Genomic DNA, 16,665 nt, shown 5'->3' on the forward strand with positions numbered 1-16,665 from the left:
CTCTTCTTTGAAGAGGGTTGCACCATATCTTAAGTAACAGTAACGCCAAAAATGGAAATACAAAATAACTTTATTAATGTGTGAATGTATTAAGCTTGTGGTAGCTAATTGCGGGCACAGGATCTCTGCATATCTGTGAAGAAGAGGAATTCACAATTCCAAATGTAGAAAGCATTAGGTTGTTATAACACCTGTCCCAAACAGACCTGACCTGGGTCCGAACCCCGGTCTACTGGATTGAGAAAACCTTTACAACCTTGATATGCGTGACACTCTCTCAGAGCCCTTTATAGGACTTCTTTATCCTTTCCCTTCCTTCACTATTTCCTCTATTCCCAGGACCATCTTTTCTCCATTTCCCTCCCTCCACTATTTCCTCTATTCCCAGGACTGTCTTTTCTCCCTTTCATTCCCTTCACTATTTCCTCTATTCCCAGGACTGTCTTTTCTCTCTTTCATTCCCTTCACTATTTCCTCTATTCCCAGGACTGTCTTTTCTCCCTTTCATTCCCTTCACTATTTCCCCTATTCCCAGGACCTTTTTTTCTCTCTTTCCTTCCCTTCACTATTTCCTCTATTCCCAGGACTGTCTTTTCTCCCTTTCATTCCCTTCACCATTTCCCCTATTCCCAGGACCTTCTTTTCTCCCTTTCCTTCCCTTCACTATTTCCTCTATTCCCAGGACTGTCTTTTCTCCCTTTCGTTCCCTTCACTATTTCCTCTATTCCCAGGACTGTCTTTTCTCCCTTTCATCCCCTTCACCATTTCCCCTATTCCCAGGACCTTCTTTTCTCCCTTTCCTTCCCTTCCCTTCCCTTTCCTTCCTTTCACTATTTCCTCTATTCCCTGGACTGTCTTTTCTCTTTCATTCCCTTCACTATTTTCTCTATACCCAGGATTGCCTAATCCTCCTCCCAGAGGCCTACTATCGCCCGACCGTACTCAAGGAACACGTGACCAACCCCTGCGAGGTGAACTCCGCTGACCAGCACTGCTTGCATTACCGCTACCCTAACATCGACGGTGTGGATGTAAGTACGATGTCGGCGGAGTCAGGGAGGTTGACTGGCAGGCGCTACCAAACACTGAGCCCTCCCTTCCCTAGTGTGGAGCTACACGGGCAGCAGGTATGCTTGACACGAGTGTTAGTCTACACAGGCTGCAGGAACACATTTTCAGCTGCATTTTTTAATTCCAGAACGTGCTGTCTATAGATGTGCCTAGTGCTGTTGTAAGCGGTGCTTATATGGTAATCGCCAGCTATTATCACCCAAGCTCGCGCACAGGTCGACTCGATGTTCAGCTAACATCCGAGCGCGCAATGCAGGCTGGTTGGATGAGAATATTATCATGCAGGTGGGTCCATAAATATTTATGATTCCCAGTTTTGGATTTTCCTTATATGGTACTTTCTAGGAGGTCACCTAAATCTAAAAATTTTAAATTTTTTGACCGAAAAAGCCGCAATTTATACGAACCATCGCATAAGTTTAAATACATGGAGTGCGCCTTTAATTGAAGTCACGTGGTTTCAGGTACACGTTTATCAAGTGTTTGATTATTTGTGGTCACGTGGTTTCAATACACGTGAAGTGTATAATGATTTTTGGTCACATGGTTTCAGGTTCACGTGATTGTATAACGATTTGTGATCATGTGGTTTCAGGTACACATTCGGCTGTCGCCAGGTCGCTATCCAGGAGGATCACGACGTGCAAGTGTTCCAGATCAACGCCGGCGCCACGATCAGTCTGTACAGCCGCCTCTCTCTAGCAGTGGTGAGTTTTAGTATTCACATGGCCAGCGAAATGACGACAAAAAATTACTAACTTACTTAATGTTTACCAGAACTCCGTGACGATTATCCCACATGACTCGTGGAAGCCGAGCGTCCTCACTCCTGCTCCACAGTGTGTCCGGTCCGGTCCATCTTGTGTCCTGTCCGATTACACATTGCCTACTGATGCAATCCTCATCCAGGCAGAAAACTCTACGGATAAGAACGGACACGGCTCCCCAAGACCGCCATATCTGATGGACTTTACTGTCAAACTGGCCTATATCTCGTCACAACAGGTATTATACCTGTTAACCCATTGACTCCTGGCTTTTTTGGAGCTGAATTTACAAAAAACAGACTGAAAACAGATACCTCCCCCCCTATTCTGAGTTTTATACAGCCCGTCAAAGTCAAACACAGCTGCACCTAGTCAGCGGTATCCAAGCTTTCCAACAGTGCTTTGCGGTCCCCACTTTTAATCCCTCGTCGATGTGCTGAAGCCAGCACAAGTTGATGGTTGCTTGTATTTTTCATCAAAAATACAGCTATGAGCATATTAGGAGAGTGTCTCAGGACATCATGAAGTCTTTTGGGGCATAATTGAGTGCTTTGCTTATGGATATTTGCAAGCAAAGGTGGATTCATGATGATTTTTCCTTGTTTGGCTTTGCCCGGATGAGAAAATAATTTTCTAATGAATCACCACAGCTCTCCTAAATGGTGTCTTTTCTGAAACCAAATTGTATGCAAAATTGTTTACACTGCTATTCTGGGTCTGTATGACCTGGAATTGATTCGTTTGGCTTCGGGGTGAAAAGACTTCTAAAAAACCATCTGACTTTGGGGAGAGGAGTGTTGACTGGCCCTCCCCTCCTGAATTTTCCCCTGGATCTCCCAGAATTCTTTGCAATACGTAAAGATATTTTCGTGGTTGTTCAATCCTTCAAGGAATGGACATTGTGTTTTGAGGCCAAGGAAATGTACCTGAAGGATCAGAATAAAGGTATCTATTTGTGTCTTGAGCTGTGTTTGCTGATCTCTCTCCTTTGTGTGGTATTTTGATCGTTTTATTGAGAGGGGTGATTCTGCTTTTCTCTCCTTGTTCGATTTGAGATTTGTCAAAGAACCTGTGCTATTATTTGGCTTAAGAGTAGATGCCAACACCTTGGTTGGACGCATATCTGCAAGACCATTTATCCCTTAGACTGATGCCTGAGTATCTTCATCTTGTTGTGTTTATTTTGAATTTATGAATTTTTTGGGTTGTGGGTACTTCCCAAAGCCGGTACAGGCCGGTTGAGGGGTCAATGTGTTAATAACTTTCCACCGTTAGACTAGCCTTTATCTCTTTATATCAGTTATTAGTGTTTTACTGTACTGTGGAAATAAAACTCAAAAAGGTAATAAGACAGAATAATTGATTTTGATTTTTTTTCTTCTTTAAGAAACCCGCGACATTTAATTAAGGTCCAGTGGCACTAGTTTCCATAGTCACCAGGTCTATGTGATTTAATCACCAGGTCTATGTGATTTAATCACCAGGTCTATGTGATTTAATCACCAGGTCTATGTGATTTAATCACCAGGTCTATGTGATTTAATCACCAGGTCTATGTGATTTAATCACCAGGTCTATGTGATTTAATCACCAGGTCTATGTGATTTAATCACCAGGTCTATGTGATTTAATCACCAGGTCTATGTGATTTAATCACCAGGTCTATGTGATTTAATCACCAGGTCTATGTGATTTAATCACCAGGTCTATGTGATTTAATCACCAGGTCTATGTGATTTAATCACCAGGTCTATGTGATTTAATCACCAGGTCTATGTGATTTAATCACCAGGTCTATGTGATTTAATCACCAGGTCTATGTGATTTAATCACCAGGTCTATGTGATTTAATCACCAGGTCTATGTAATTTAATCACCAGGTCTATGTGATTTAATCACCAGGTCTATGTAATTTAATCACCAGGTCTATGTAATTTAATCACCAGGTCTATGTGATTTAATCACCAGGTCTATGTGATTTAATCACCAGGTCTATGTGATTTAATCACCAGGTCTATGTGATTTAATCACCAGGTCTATGTGATTTAATCACCAGGTCTATGTGATTTAATCACCAGGTCTATGTGATTTAATCACCAGGTCTATGTGATTTAATCACCAGGTCTATGTGATTTAATCACCAGGTCTATGTGATTTAATCACCAGGTCTATGTGATTTAATCACCAGGTCTATGTGATTTAATCACCAGGTCTATGTGATTTAATCACCAGGTCTATGTAATTTAATCACCAGGTCTATGTAATTTAATCACCAGGTCTATGTGATTTAATCACCAGGTCTATGTGATTTAATCACCAGGTCTATGTGATTTAATCACCAGGTCTATGTAATTTAATCACCAGGTCTATGTAATTTAATCACCAGTTCTATGTGATTTAATCACCAGGTCTATGTGATTTAATCACCAGGTCTATGTGATTTAATCACCAGGTCTATGTGATTTAATCACCAGGTCTATGTGATTTAATCACCAGGTCTATGTGATTTAGCGGCTTCTATCTACAAAGCGAGGTTCAAATTGTATATCTGAGTGACGATGTTGTCTTCGATTACAAAGTATGATCTAGAATTTGATGATATGCAGGGTGCGCACGTGACCTGACTGCCTCTTTTCTATTTGCAGCACACCCTTTACATTTACAGTACTGTGCAGCCTGGCCGCTATTACGTCATCGTTCACTTCTACCAGCCCCAGTTCCTCTCGTTCAATGGTCGAGTAATCGTCAGCAGCGATTCTGCCACGCCCACTTTGGTCAACTTCCGGTATTGTCCTTTCGTTTCCGGTTGCCGTGCGATCGGCCAGTCCCAGGAGCGTTCTGGATTAAAAGAACGGATTACGATTGGAAGTAGCTCCCATGTGTTGATTTCAGTCGTGATTCCCGAGGAAGCATCGATTTGGATAGTGAGTATCACGTGATATTGTACAGTATACTGTATATGGTGACAGGGGTTTGGCACCCTGTTAGGGTGATGTTTACTGTCGACTTTCTTCCGTCTTATAATAGTTCGTTTATTATGTCCTCTCGCAGTCATGGCTGGACTTTAGTGTGCTTGTTTATCAAAAACAAATGACTGCAGGCAGTCTAGATCTCGGAGAGTTGAGGTTTGAGCCTCGGTTACCATGGGAACTCTCAAAAAGAGAGCAACTTTTTTAAAAGATTTTCAATAATTTTTTTTTGCTTTTGAGCTATAATTAGTCTAAAACCTTATCAAGACTACCCTACGAGTAAATGTAAAGCACTCTTGAGTTTGTTATCTCGAATGATGTTCTACATAAATATGTTTGTTATCTCTTATAATGTTATACATCCTAGTGCCCGTGGACTTTTGTTAAGTTTGTTATCTCTAATGATGTTCTACATATCCTAGTGCCCGTGGATTCTCGTTGAGTTTGTTTTTTCTGATAATGTCCTACATTTCTCTCAGGACTACTTACTCCTTGTGCCGGCGCGCTCATTCCAGCCGTCCCTACTGGACGCGGATCCCATAGACATGTCTCAAGAATTCGTGCAACAGTGCGCACATAATAACTACCACATCAAGCCTTCTGCCTCCAAGTTCTGCCTCAAGTCTGTCTTTGCCATGACAACGAGCTTCAACCGAGGAGCTTTACCCTGCGACTGCGACAAGCAGGGTTCCATGAGTGATAGCTGCCAATCATATGGGGGACAATGCCGTTGCCATAGCAACGTGGTTGGCCGGACTTGCAATAGGTGTAGACCCAGGTATCGTCGAGTGCCAAATACTAGAGGGTGCGTGTTATGATGGCACGGTGAATACGCTGTGTCTTTGCGCTAGGAGTCGTGTTTATAGTCCGTCATCACCGCTTAGTCCTTGACGTAGATTCAAATCACACTTTCGATTTCCGTCCTGGCATGAAAGACACCATTGCTTAAGTTACATCATCGTTTGTTTGGACTGATAGTTGTATGTCACCACTGCTGGTGAAAATATTTCCCGCTCGTCAGGGATCTCGACGAACCCGCCTTTATACAGCCGCACAATGTGGGTTATACGAATTGCAGCAGATAGTGGATGCTGGGGTGAAATGTAATAAAGAAATTTTATTTCGAATGTCTTGTTGTTGTTTTTTTTTTGCTCCTAATTAAGCGCTATACGTATATATAGGGATAAGTAAATCGACCTCACAGGAACCGGCCCAGTGCTCACAAGATCTTATCCCGCAGGGGGTGCGCACGGTGTTTCTTTTAGTGTTCACAAGATCTTATTCCATGCGCACGGTGTTTCTTTTAGTGTTCACAAGATCTTATTCCGTGCGCACGGTGTTTTTTTAGTGTTTATGAGATCTTATCCCGTGCGCACGGTGTTTTTTTAGTGTTTATAAGATCTTATTCCGTGCGCACGGTGTTTCTTTCAGTGCTCACAAGATCTTATTCCGTGCGCACGGTGTTTCTTTTAGTGTTCACAAGATCTTATTCCATGCGCACGGTGTTTCTTTTAGTGTTCACAAGATCTTATCCCGTGCGCACGGTGTTTTTTTAGTGTTTATGAGATCTTATCCCGTGCGCACGGTGTTTTTTTAGTGTTTATAAGATCTTATTCCGTGCGCACGGTGTTTCTTTCAGTGTTCATAATATCTTATTCCGTGCGCACGGTGTTTCTTTTTAGTGTTTATAAGATCTTATTCCGTTTGCACGGTGTTTCTTTCACTTTCTTATCCCGTGCGCACGGTGTTTTTTTTGTGTTTATAAGAACTTATTCCGTTTGCACGGTGTTTCTTTCAGTTTCTTATCCCGTGCGCACGGTGTTTTTTTAGTGTTTATAAGATCTTATTCCGTGCGCACGGTGTTTCTTTCAGTGCTCACAAGATCTTACCCCGTGCGCACGGTGTTTTGTAGTGTTTATAAGATCTTATTCCGTGCGCACGGTGTTTCTTTCAGTTTTCATAAGATCTTATACCGTGCGCACGGTGTGCTCACAAAATCTTATTCCGTGCGCACGGTGTTTCTTTCAGTGTTCATAATATCTTATTCCGTGCGCACGGTGTTTCTTTCAGTGCTCACAAGATCTTATTCCGTGCGCACGGTGTTTCTTTCAGTGTTCATAATATCTTATTCCGTGCGCACGGTGTTTCTTTCAGTGCTCACAAGATCTTATTCCGTGCGCACGGTGTTTCTTTCAGTGTTCATAATATCTTATTCCGTGCGCACGGTGTTTCTTTCAGTGCTCACAAGATCTTATTCCGTGCGCACGGTGTTTCTTTCAGTGTTCATAATATCTTATTCCGTGCGCACGGTGTTTCTTTCAGTGTTCATAATATCTTATTCCGTGCGCACGGTGTTTCTTTCAGTGCTCACAAGATCTTATTCCGTGCGCACGGTGTTTCTTTCAGTGTTCATAAGATCGTATTCCGTGCGCACGGTGTTTCTTTCAGTGCTCACAAGATCTTATTCCGTGCGCACGGTGTTTCTTTCAGTGTTCATAATATCTTATTCCGTGCGCACGGTGTTTCTTTCAGTGCTCACAAGATCTTATTCCGTGCGCACGGTGTTTTTTTCAGTGCTCACAAGATCTTATTCCGTGCGCACGGTGTTTCTTTCAGTGTTCATAATATCTTATTCCGTGCGCACGGTGTTTCTTTCAGTGCTCACAAGATCTTATTCCGTGCGCACGGTGTTTCTTTCAGTGTTCATAATATCTTATTCCGTGCGCACGGTGTTTTTTTAGTGTTTATAAGATCTTATTCCGTGCGCACGGTGTTTTTTAGTGTTTATAAGATCTTATTCCGTGCGCACGGTGTTTCTTTCAGTGTTCATAATATCTTATTCCGTGCGCACGGTGTTTCTTTCAGTGCTCACAAGATCTTATTCCGTGCGCACGGTGTTTCTTTCAGTGCTCACAAGATCTTATCCCGTGCGCACGGTGTTTTTTTAGTGTTTATAAGATCTTATTCCGTGCGCACGGTGTTTCTTTCAGTGTTCATAATATCTTATTCCGTGCGCACGGTGTTTCTTTCAGTGCTCACAAGATCTTATCCCGTGCGCACGGTGTTTTTTTAGTGTTTATAAGATCTTATTCCGTGCGCACGGTGTTTTTTAGTGTTTATAAGATCTTATTCCGTGCGCACGGTGTTTCTTTCAGTGTTCATAATATCTTATTCCGTGCGCACGGTGTTTCTTTCAGTGCTCACAAGATCTTATTCCGTGCGCACGGTGTTTCTTTCAGTGCTCACAAGATCTTATCCCGTGCGCACGGTGTTTTTTTAGTGTTTATAAGATCTTATTCCGTGCGCACGGTGTATCTTTTAGTGCTCACAAGATCTTATTCCATGCGCACGGTGTTTCTTTCAGTGTTCATAATATCTTATTCCGTGCGCACGGTGTTTCTTTCATAGCTCACAAGATCTTATTCCGTGCGCACGGTGTATCTTTTAGTGCTCACAAGATCTTATACCGTGCGCACGGTGTTTTTTTTAGTGTTTATAAGATCTTATTCCGTGCGCACGGTGTTTTTTTCAGTACTCACAAGATCTTATCCCGTGCGCACGGTGTTTTTTTTAGTGTATATAAGATCTTATTCCGTGCGCACGTTGCTTTTTTTAGTGTTTATAAGATCATATTCCGTGCGTACGGTGTTTTTTTAGTGTTTATAAGATCTTATTCTGTGCGCACGGTGTTTCTTTCAGTGCTCACAAGATCTTATCCCGTGCGCACGGTGTTTTGTTTAGTGTTTATAAGATCTTATTCCGTGCGCACGGTGTTTTTTTAGTGTTTATAAGATCTTATTCCGTGCACACGGTGTTTTTTTAGTGTTTATAAGATCTTATTCTGTGCGCACGGTGTTTCTTTCAGTGCTCACAAGATCTTATTCCGTGCGCACGGTGTTTTATTTAGTGTTCACAAGATGTTATCCCGTGCGCACGGTGTTTTTTTAGTGTTTATAAGATCTTATTCCGTGCCCACGGTGTTTCTTTCAGTGCTCACAAGATCTTATTCTGTGCGCACGGTGTTTCTTTCAGTGTTCATAATATCTTATTCCGTGCGCACGGTGTTTTTTTAGTGTTTATAAGATCTTATTCCGTGCGCACGGTGTTTTTTAGTGTTTATAAGATCTTATTCCGTGCGCACGGTGTTTTTTTTAGTGTTTATAAGATCTTATTCCGTGCGCACGGTGTTTCTTTCAGTGCTCACAAGATCTTATTCCGTGCGCACGGTGTTTCTTTCAATGCTCACAAGATCTTATTCCGTGCGCACGGTGTTTTTTTAGTGTTTATAAGATCTTATTCCGTGCGCACGGTGTTTTTTAGTGTTTATAAGATCTTATTCCGTGCGCACGGTGTTTTTTTAGTGTTTATAAGATCTTATTCCGTGCGCACGGTGTTTCTTTCAGTGCTCACAAGATCTTATACCGTGCGCACGGTGTTTCTTTCAGTGTTCATAATATCTTATTCCGTGCGCACGGTGTTTTTTTAGTGTTTATAAGATCTTATTCCGTGCGCACGGTGTTTTTTAGTGTTTATAAGATCTTATTCCGTGCGCACGGTGTTTCTTTCAGTGTTCATAATATCTTATTCCGTGCGCACGGTGTTTCTTTCAGTGCTCACAAGATCTTATTCCGTGCGCACGGTGTTTCTTTCAGTGCTCACAAGATCTTATCCCGTGCGCACGGTGTTTTTTTAGTGTTTATAAGATCTTATTCCGTGCGCACGGTGTTTCTTTCAGTGTTCATAATATCTTATTCCGTGCGCACGGTGTTTCTTTCAGTGCTCACAAGATCTTATCCCGTGCGCACGGTGTTTTTTTAGTGTTTATAAGATCTTATTCCGTGCGCACGGTGTTTTTTAGTGTTTATAAGATCTTATTCCGTGCGCACGGTGTTTCTTTCAGTGTTCATAATATCTTATTCCGTGCGCACGGTGTTTCTTTCAGTGCTCACAAGATCTTATTCCGTGCGCACGGTGTTTCTTTCAGTGCTCACAAGATCTTATCCCGTGCGCACGGTGTTTTTTTAGTGTTTATAAGATCTTATTCCGTGCGCACGGTGTATCTTTTAGTGCTCACAAGATCTTATTCCATGCGCACGGTGTTTCTTTCAGTGTTCATAATATCTTATTCCGTGCGCACGGTGTTTCTTTCATAGCTCACAAGATCTTATTCCGTGCGCACGGTGTATCTTTTAGTGCTCACAAGATCTTATACCGTGCGCACGGTGTTTTTTTTAGTGTTTATAAGATCTTATTCCGTGCGCACGGTGTTTTTTTCAGTACTCACAAGATCTTATCCCGTGCGCACGGTGTTTTTTTTAGTGTATATAAGATCTTATTCCGTGCGCACGTTGCTTTTTTTAGTGTTTATAAGATCATATTCCGTGCGTACGGTGTTTTTTTAGTGTTTATAAGATCTTATTCTGTGCGCACGGTGTTTCTTTCAGTGCTCACAAGATCTTATCCCGTGCGCACGGTGTTTTGTTTAGTGTTTATAAGATCTTATTCCGTGCGCACGGTGTTTTTTTAGTGTTTATAAGATCTTATTCCGTGCACACGGTGTTTTTTTAGTGTTTATAAGATCTTATTCTGTGCGCACGGTGTTTCTTTCAGTGCTCACAAGATCTTATTCCGTGCGCACGGTGTTTTATTTAGTGTTCACAAGATGTTATCCCGTGCGCACGGTGTTTTTTTAGTGTTTATAAGATCTTATTCCGTGCCCACGGTGTTTCTTTCAGTGCTCACAAGATCTTATTCTGTGCGCACGGTGTTTCTTTCAGTGTTCATAATATCTTATTCCGTGCGCACGGTGTTTTTTTAGTGTTTATAAGATCTTATTCCGTGCGCACGGTGTTTTTTAGTGTTTATAAGATCTTATTCCGTGCGCACGGTGTTTTTTTTAGTGTTTATAAGATCTTATTCCGTGCGCACGGTGTTTCTTTCAGTGCTCACAAGATCTTATTCCGTGCGCACGGTGTTTCTTTCAATGCTCACAAGATCTTATTCCGTGCGCACGGTGTTTTTTTAGTGTTTATAAGATCTTATTCCGTGCGCACGGTGTTTTTTAGTGTTTATAAGATCTTATTCCGTGCGCACGGTGTTTTTTTAGTGTTTATAAGATCTTATTCCGTGCGCACGGTGTTTCTTTCAGTGCTCACAAGATCTTATACCGTGCGCACGGTGTTTCTTTCAGTGTTCATAATATCTTATTCCGTGCGCACGGTGTTTTTTTAGTGTTTATAAGATCTTATTCCGTGCGCACGGTGTTTTTTTAGTGTTCATAAGATCTTATTCCGTGCGCACGGTGTTTTTTTTGTGTTTATAAGATCTTATTCCGTGCGCACGGTGTTTCTTTTAGTGTTCATAAGATCTTATTTCGTGCTCACGATGTTTCTTTCAGTGTTCACAAGATCTTATTAATTCCGTGCGCACGGTGTTTTTTTTCCCGTTTCCATGAGATCTTATTCCTTGCGAACGGTGTTTCTTTAAGTGTTCATAAGATCTTATTCCGTGCTCACGATGTTTCTTTCAGTGTTCGTAAGATAAGGGATTTCCCTAAAAAACAAATTGAATTAACTTTAAGTTTCCCCGCGCCGTTTTCAACTCAAAACGCGTAAAATCAATGAACATTTCAACTATGTGATTCATGAATAATTCATCACCGTTTCCTGTATTCCACCTTAGAATTTCCCTGAAAACGGTTTAAAACTTTAGATCTGACATGGCGAATGTGTTTAATTCGGGCTGTTTTCTTACTGCGCTGGAACGCTCAGTCTCTTTTGCAGCCCTTCGCGTTTGTCAGTCGCTATGAAATGTTTAGCCTTTGTCGCGCGTCAACATACGTCAAGATCTTTCGTCACACACTCGAGATTTTGGCCTGTACATAGGGCAATGCTTACAGGGGCCTTCTATGCTACTGCTTTTAGAACAAGAGGAAATGATTTTTTTCGCTCTCTTTTTGCTTCTCTTTTGCTGCTCTTTGAAGCGCAAACGGAGACGGAATAGAATTGTTCTTTTTCTTTCCTCTCCGCTTACATCTCCTTTGCTTTGACTTTCAAAAGTAAACTTTTCATCTCCGCTTCCTTCTTATGCTAGTGGAATTTCGGCTTTAGGAAAAAGGTTAGAGGTTAGTTTTATTTTGCTGACGCACACTCGACCAGAGATTGACAATAACGCTCAAGATCTTTTGCATGCAACACCATCTAGATAACAATGAAGATTTTCTGTGCTGGTTTGAGCCGGACCGGAACAAAATCGCTGGCCGTGGCCTTGCGAATACTCGGCTATAATGTGTACGACAACCCTGAACAGATGCTGTACTTCATGGACGAATGGGAGGACCTTTATTATCGCGACAAGGCGCCAAACTTTAAAAGAATGTTCGCAGATGTCGACGCCGTCATCGACGCGCCCGCGAATGGTTTTGTAGAGGAGATCTTGCAGGAGTTTCCTGATGTAAAGGTGATTCTGACAGTGCGCGACCCAGAGGCACAGGCTAAAAGCTACAGCGATCTTCTTCGCGGCTTTGCTGCCTCCTGGTTCGTAAGACTCAGTGTTATTTCACCAACTGGTCGGCGATTCACGCCTTTGATAGGAACTGCACTGGGGTCCACTTTGGGAAGCGGCGATCCGCGCAATACTTATCTTTTTCGACAACGCTTCCGATGGCACAACGAGCGAGTAAAAGCCCTAGTTCCCGCCAAACAGCTCCTTGTCTACGAGGTTAAACAAGGATGGGGCCCACTGTGTGAATTCCTTGGCAAAGATGTACCGGTCGAGCCGTTTCCCCGAGAAAATGTCCAGTGTTCTCTTATACCGACCTATCAGTACATATTTGAGATAGGGAGGATCATACGAAGAGAGGAAAACATAGTCTTGTTTCTAGCCTTAACTGTTTTTATAGCGTTGTGTAGTTTTGGTTTGTTCTTGCTAACTTAGAGATAGGAATACTGAATAACGATTGAGTCAAACACACGCAAAACTGTCTGAGAAATGTGAAGAAAGCGAAGTCAGTAAGCCAAGTGGCGTCAGATTATATTAGTTATAGAAAATACCCTGTGGTCTTTTTTGGTCTTGCGGGCATTCCTTATCCTATTAGGTGGTTGGTAATAGTTTTAGCAGGGCAAACGGAAGACGCGACAAAAACAATGCTCTCACTATTAAGGATCAATTCTAAATTAGTTTAACTATACATAAGTAGATTTCCTTTTTGTACATGGGGACACGCGTGCCAGCCAAATTTTGTGGGAATTCATCCTTGAGCTAGTGGTGACTGGTTGTAAGTTCACACTTTGTCAGTTCACACATTGTCTTCCCGCCTTTGTCATTCATTTTTTTTTTTTGCACGCTCAATAATCAACGCGAAAATCGCGTTGGCATTATTTACCGCTACAAAACTAATGAGACAATATCAAAGTATTGCACATCTTTTAATCAACTAGTGTTGGGGTGAACAATTTCTTTATTACATTTAAACGCGAGTGTACTTAATGCCTTGAAACTACAAAAATTCACACTTTTTATGATTAGGTTTATAGATGGCCCCTGGTTTATACCCATATGTTACCATGGAAAGTTACCATGCGTTTGTTGTAGCAATAAAAACTCTGTATCCTACTAAACATTGAGCCTTTTTACTGTTGTTAGATAAAATAAGCAAAAATAATGATGAACTATTAAATTTCCTTGTGTTAATGTTTTTTTTCTAAACGTAATTCGCCACCTCAACTAGCAGAATGCAGCACGCACCCTTTAAAGCTTGCACCAAACGAAGCGGCGCTTTATGACGTTAGTGGAGGTAGTGTTGTTGGTCCTGTGAAGTTATTGTCTTATACGTGTTATACTTATTATACAAAAAGATACTATAATCCAGTGATCCAGGTATTTTTATATATAATACTGTAGTTGATGCGCGCGCATGCTTATTGCTGAAATGGCCTATTGGCCAACAATGAAGTGGTTTCCTCAATCACGCCACCTCTCTGCAAGGCGCTGGACAATTGAAAAACACCAAATCAAATTGGTTGGTTTGGATGAAAGGGAAGTTGGATTTTTTTCACGAGAGTTCGGAAGATATATATTTAAACTCGCAGTTAAGGAGGCCTTAAACTCTGTGAGCAATGTTACTCAGGCCAATGAGTTGTCTTGTCCATTTTTTTACGAGAACCTCGTGTTTAAGGCAAAAAGCGGCCTTATATGCAACGAACACCCCGACAGCAACACAGCAACAACTACGGCGGCCCTGCAGCAGAATGACCTCCGCCTCTATCATCAAGAACAACTCGCGTTTTAACTGGATAGACGATGCTATTGTAGACACTGAGAATACAAGCCTTGGCACCAGGCCAATAAGACCAGTGGGACGAGAATGGGAAAAGAATGACTAGCATGTATTAGAAACTTATCAAAACTAACAACTGGTAAGACCAGTAAGTATTCCCGACAACTCGACACCCGATCATAAGAGAGCTGAGTGGCACCTCTAGTGTTTTGCTGTGCACTCCAACGCACAAAAACAATTCAAGAAATACAGAATATACTCTATTTGCTACACGACTCGAATACATGACGAGGCATGATGGGTGTTGGTAAGTAGGGGTGGTAGATCTACTACGTCTAATGCGTTCCTGCGTGCGTCATTAAGAATCGATTCGGTGGACTAGACCTCAGGTACGCAAAACTAAGGCATTACACCTTTTTCCAAATGTATGTGGAATCCCAGGTTTCCAAATGTCATTCGACATAGTCATTCGACAAGGCTTGTACTTCGTGGATGTCATAAGCGATCTGGCAATCAAGTTCCAAAAACCTCATTACATAAAGTATACTAAACTCATCTCCCGACATGATACTTGATCCAGCCGCTCAGAACATGAAAGTTTTCAGCGAAGATCTGCTCTGGAAAGTAAGTTTCCATTCATATTTACAAGACTCATCTGTTGAAGACAACTTTCAGAGCACTATTTTTTGGGAAATCATGTCGGCTGGATTATGTCGAGGATGAGTTTATTAATATACTTCATGTAGTCTGATTTTAGGAACTTGATTGTGAAATCCTCTCTAATATGAGAATGCTTATGAAATCCACGAATTACAAGCCTTGTAGTCGAATGACAAAACATTGGAAACCCGGGATTCCGCATAAATAGTTGCATTATCATCATCATCATCATCATCATCATCATCATTATTATTATTATGAAGCGCGTTGTTGTTTAGGTATGCTATTTCTTTGGCATTTCTTGTGGGGTACAAGGGTGTTTACCCCCAAGGCGTGTCTTGGGATGTTGTCTGATTCCCTTAGAAGCTCATCTTTTTTCTCTTGAAGTCTTCGAGCATCTCATCCTTGGAAGGCAGCTGACACTATCCAGGCCCGTACCCAGGGGGGTTTCGGTTCCCAATGGACGTGCTATTTGTAGACAAAACTATAAAGCATAAGCTAGATCACTCTGGTACGTAGCAAAATCCGAAAATAAACGTCCCGTGAAGATACTGCATAGGCATAAAAAAAATCCCTCTTTTTTCTTTTGGGGGTGGTCAGATTTTTTTAGAGAGTTCATTCCCTCCCCCCCCCCCCGGAAAAATTAGGTCCACTTTTTCGGATTTCGCACCCCGCAAGAAAAATCCTGGGTACGGGCCTGCTATCCCCGTAACACACTGGTGACCCATCGCGACTGCAGTTCAAATGTTGGGTTCGTACTGCCGAATAATTATAGTGACGAAGCCAATGAATGCGATGATGCGCTTAGCATCGTCCGGTGGGAAAGTCATGACAGGGTTTCTCCGGTACCGTATACCAGGTACATAGCTTCTGTTTCCTTACCAACAAATTTTATTGTTAAAGCAACCACGCTTAGCGAGCAGGAAGGTATTCCAACTCGTTCTAGGAGACAACGATCAGACGATTATCAGAAGGCGAGGATCCTTACTAGGCTTCTTCCTTAACTAGGGATTGGTACAATTTTAGAAATGATTATTGCTAAAGCGAATGTCCGTCGATGTTAGAATAACATACAGTTAATGGTCTAGAAACAATAATCATTTTAAATACTACAGTATAATAAGGCTGAGGATTACGTCTGGCTTGTTGGACATATCTGGAAATTAGATGCTTATCTTAAGTAAACGCTAAATTGTTTTTGGAATAAGTAACACTGCGCATGACCTGTATGACTAGCCTCTGACTAGCAGGTGCATACTTAGTATTCAGGATGAACAGTGAAAAGGTGACGAAGGTCAATTAAGAAGAAACAGGTGCCAACCAGCGTAGAACTTTCTAGAACATACATTTTTGAGATATTGGCAAATAGTTCCATAACAGGAACACGAACTTATATAACTTCAAATCGCTATCGTTTACTTGAACCACCGACTCGTCTAAGAACCCGAATCCGACAAGATAGCCAGTGCAAGAAATCATCACATCAATCTCGAGTGCTGCACCGCCAGTAAACTGAGCCCTTGGAGTAAAGCGCTCTACATTTGACTTGATTTTCAAAGACCCTGTGATTATAATGCCTTCTATGTCATCATTAATATGCTATGTCATCATTAATAATACTTGCACCGCTCCAGTGGTTTTCAGGTGTTTTCAAACCAAGATACTCGTAGTTGATATCCTTGATATGCTTTCTACTATAGCGCCTTTGCAGCTACACCGGGAGATTAAAGAGAAAGCGACTGAATTGATAGTCGCGCGTAAGGGAACGGATAGCAAGAGATCTGACCCATGCCCCTCGCCTCGTACTTAAGTACAACATTGTGTAGTTCCAGAAAAATATCTATTCCCCCCCCCCCCCCCCCATTGAGGGGATTGGAAATTCCGGGGGGGAATCAAACACCCAGGAATTTCCAGATGGGAG

At 41.9% G+C, this 16,665-nt stretch overlaps 2 protein-coding genes across 2 annotated transcripts in view; both read left to right on the plus strand.

Annotated features, from left to right (window-relative positions):
• The window catches only part of LOC5511542 (laminin subunit alpha-5), a 31,679-nt gene extending 25,745 nt beyond the window's left edge, over nt 1-5,934 (plus strand). Inside the window, exons 29-34 of the mRNA XM_048726696.1 lie at nt 897-1,127; nt 1,199-1,356; nt 1,667-1,778; nt 1,849-2,076; nt 4,484-4,762; nt 5,287-5,934. Of these exons, the coding sequence (XP_048582653.1) occupies nt 897-1,127; nt 1,199-1,356; nt 1,667-1,778; nt 1,849-2,076; nt 4,484-4,762; nt 5,287-5,625 (1,347 nt within the window). The 3' untranslated portion in view covers nt 5,626-5,934. The remainder of the gene's footprint in view (nt 1-896; nt 1,128-1,198; nt 1,357-1,666; nt 1,779-1,848; nt 2,077-4,483; nt 4,763-5,286) is intronic.
• A 5,862-nt stretch (nt 5,935-11,796) lies between these two features.
• Nucleotides 11,797-13,679, plus strand: LOC116617837. Its single transcript, XM_032380880.2, has one exon. It carries the CDS (start codon nt 12,017-12,019, stop codon nt 12,740-12,742), a length of 726 nt encoding a protein of 241 aa, XP_032236771.2. The 5' UTR covers nt 11,797-12,016; the 3' UTR covers nt 12,743-13,679.
• The last annotated feature ends 2,986 nt before the right edge of the window (nt 13,680-16,665 follow it).

Source organism: Nematostella vectensis, chromosome 4 (assembly GCF_932526225.1).
Source record: "Nematostella vectensis chromosome 4, jaNemVect1.1, whole genome shotgun sequence".
Lineage (NCBI taxonomy): Eukaryota > Metazoa > Cnidaria > Anthozoa > Actiniaria > Edwardsiidae > Nematostella > Nematostella vectensis.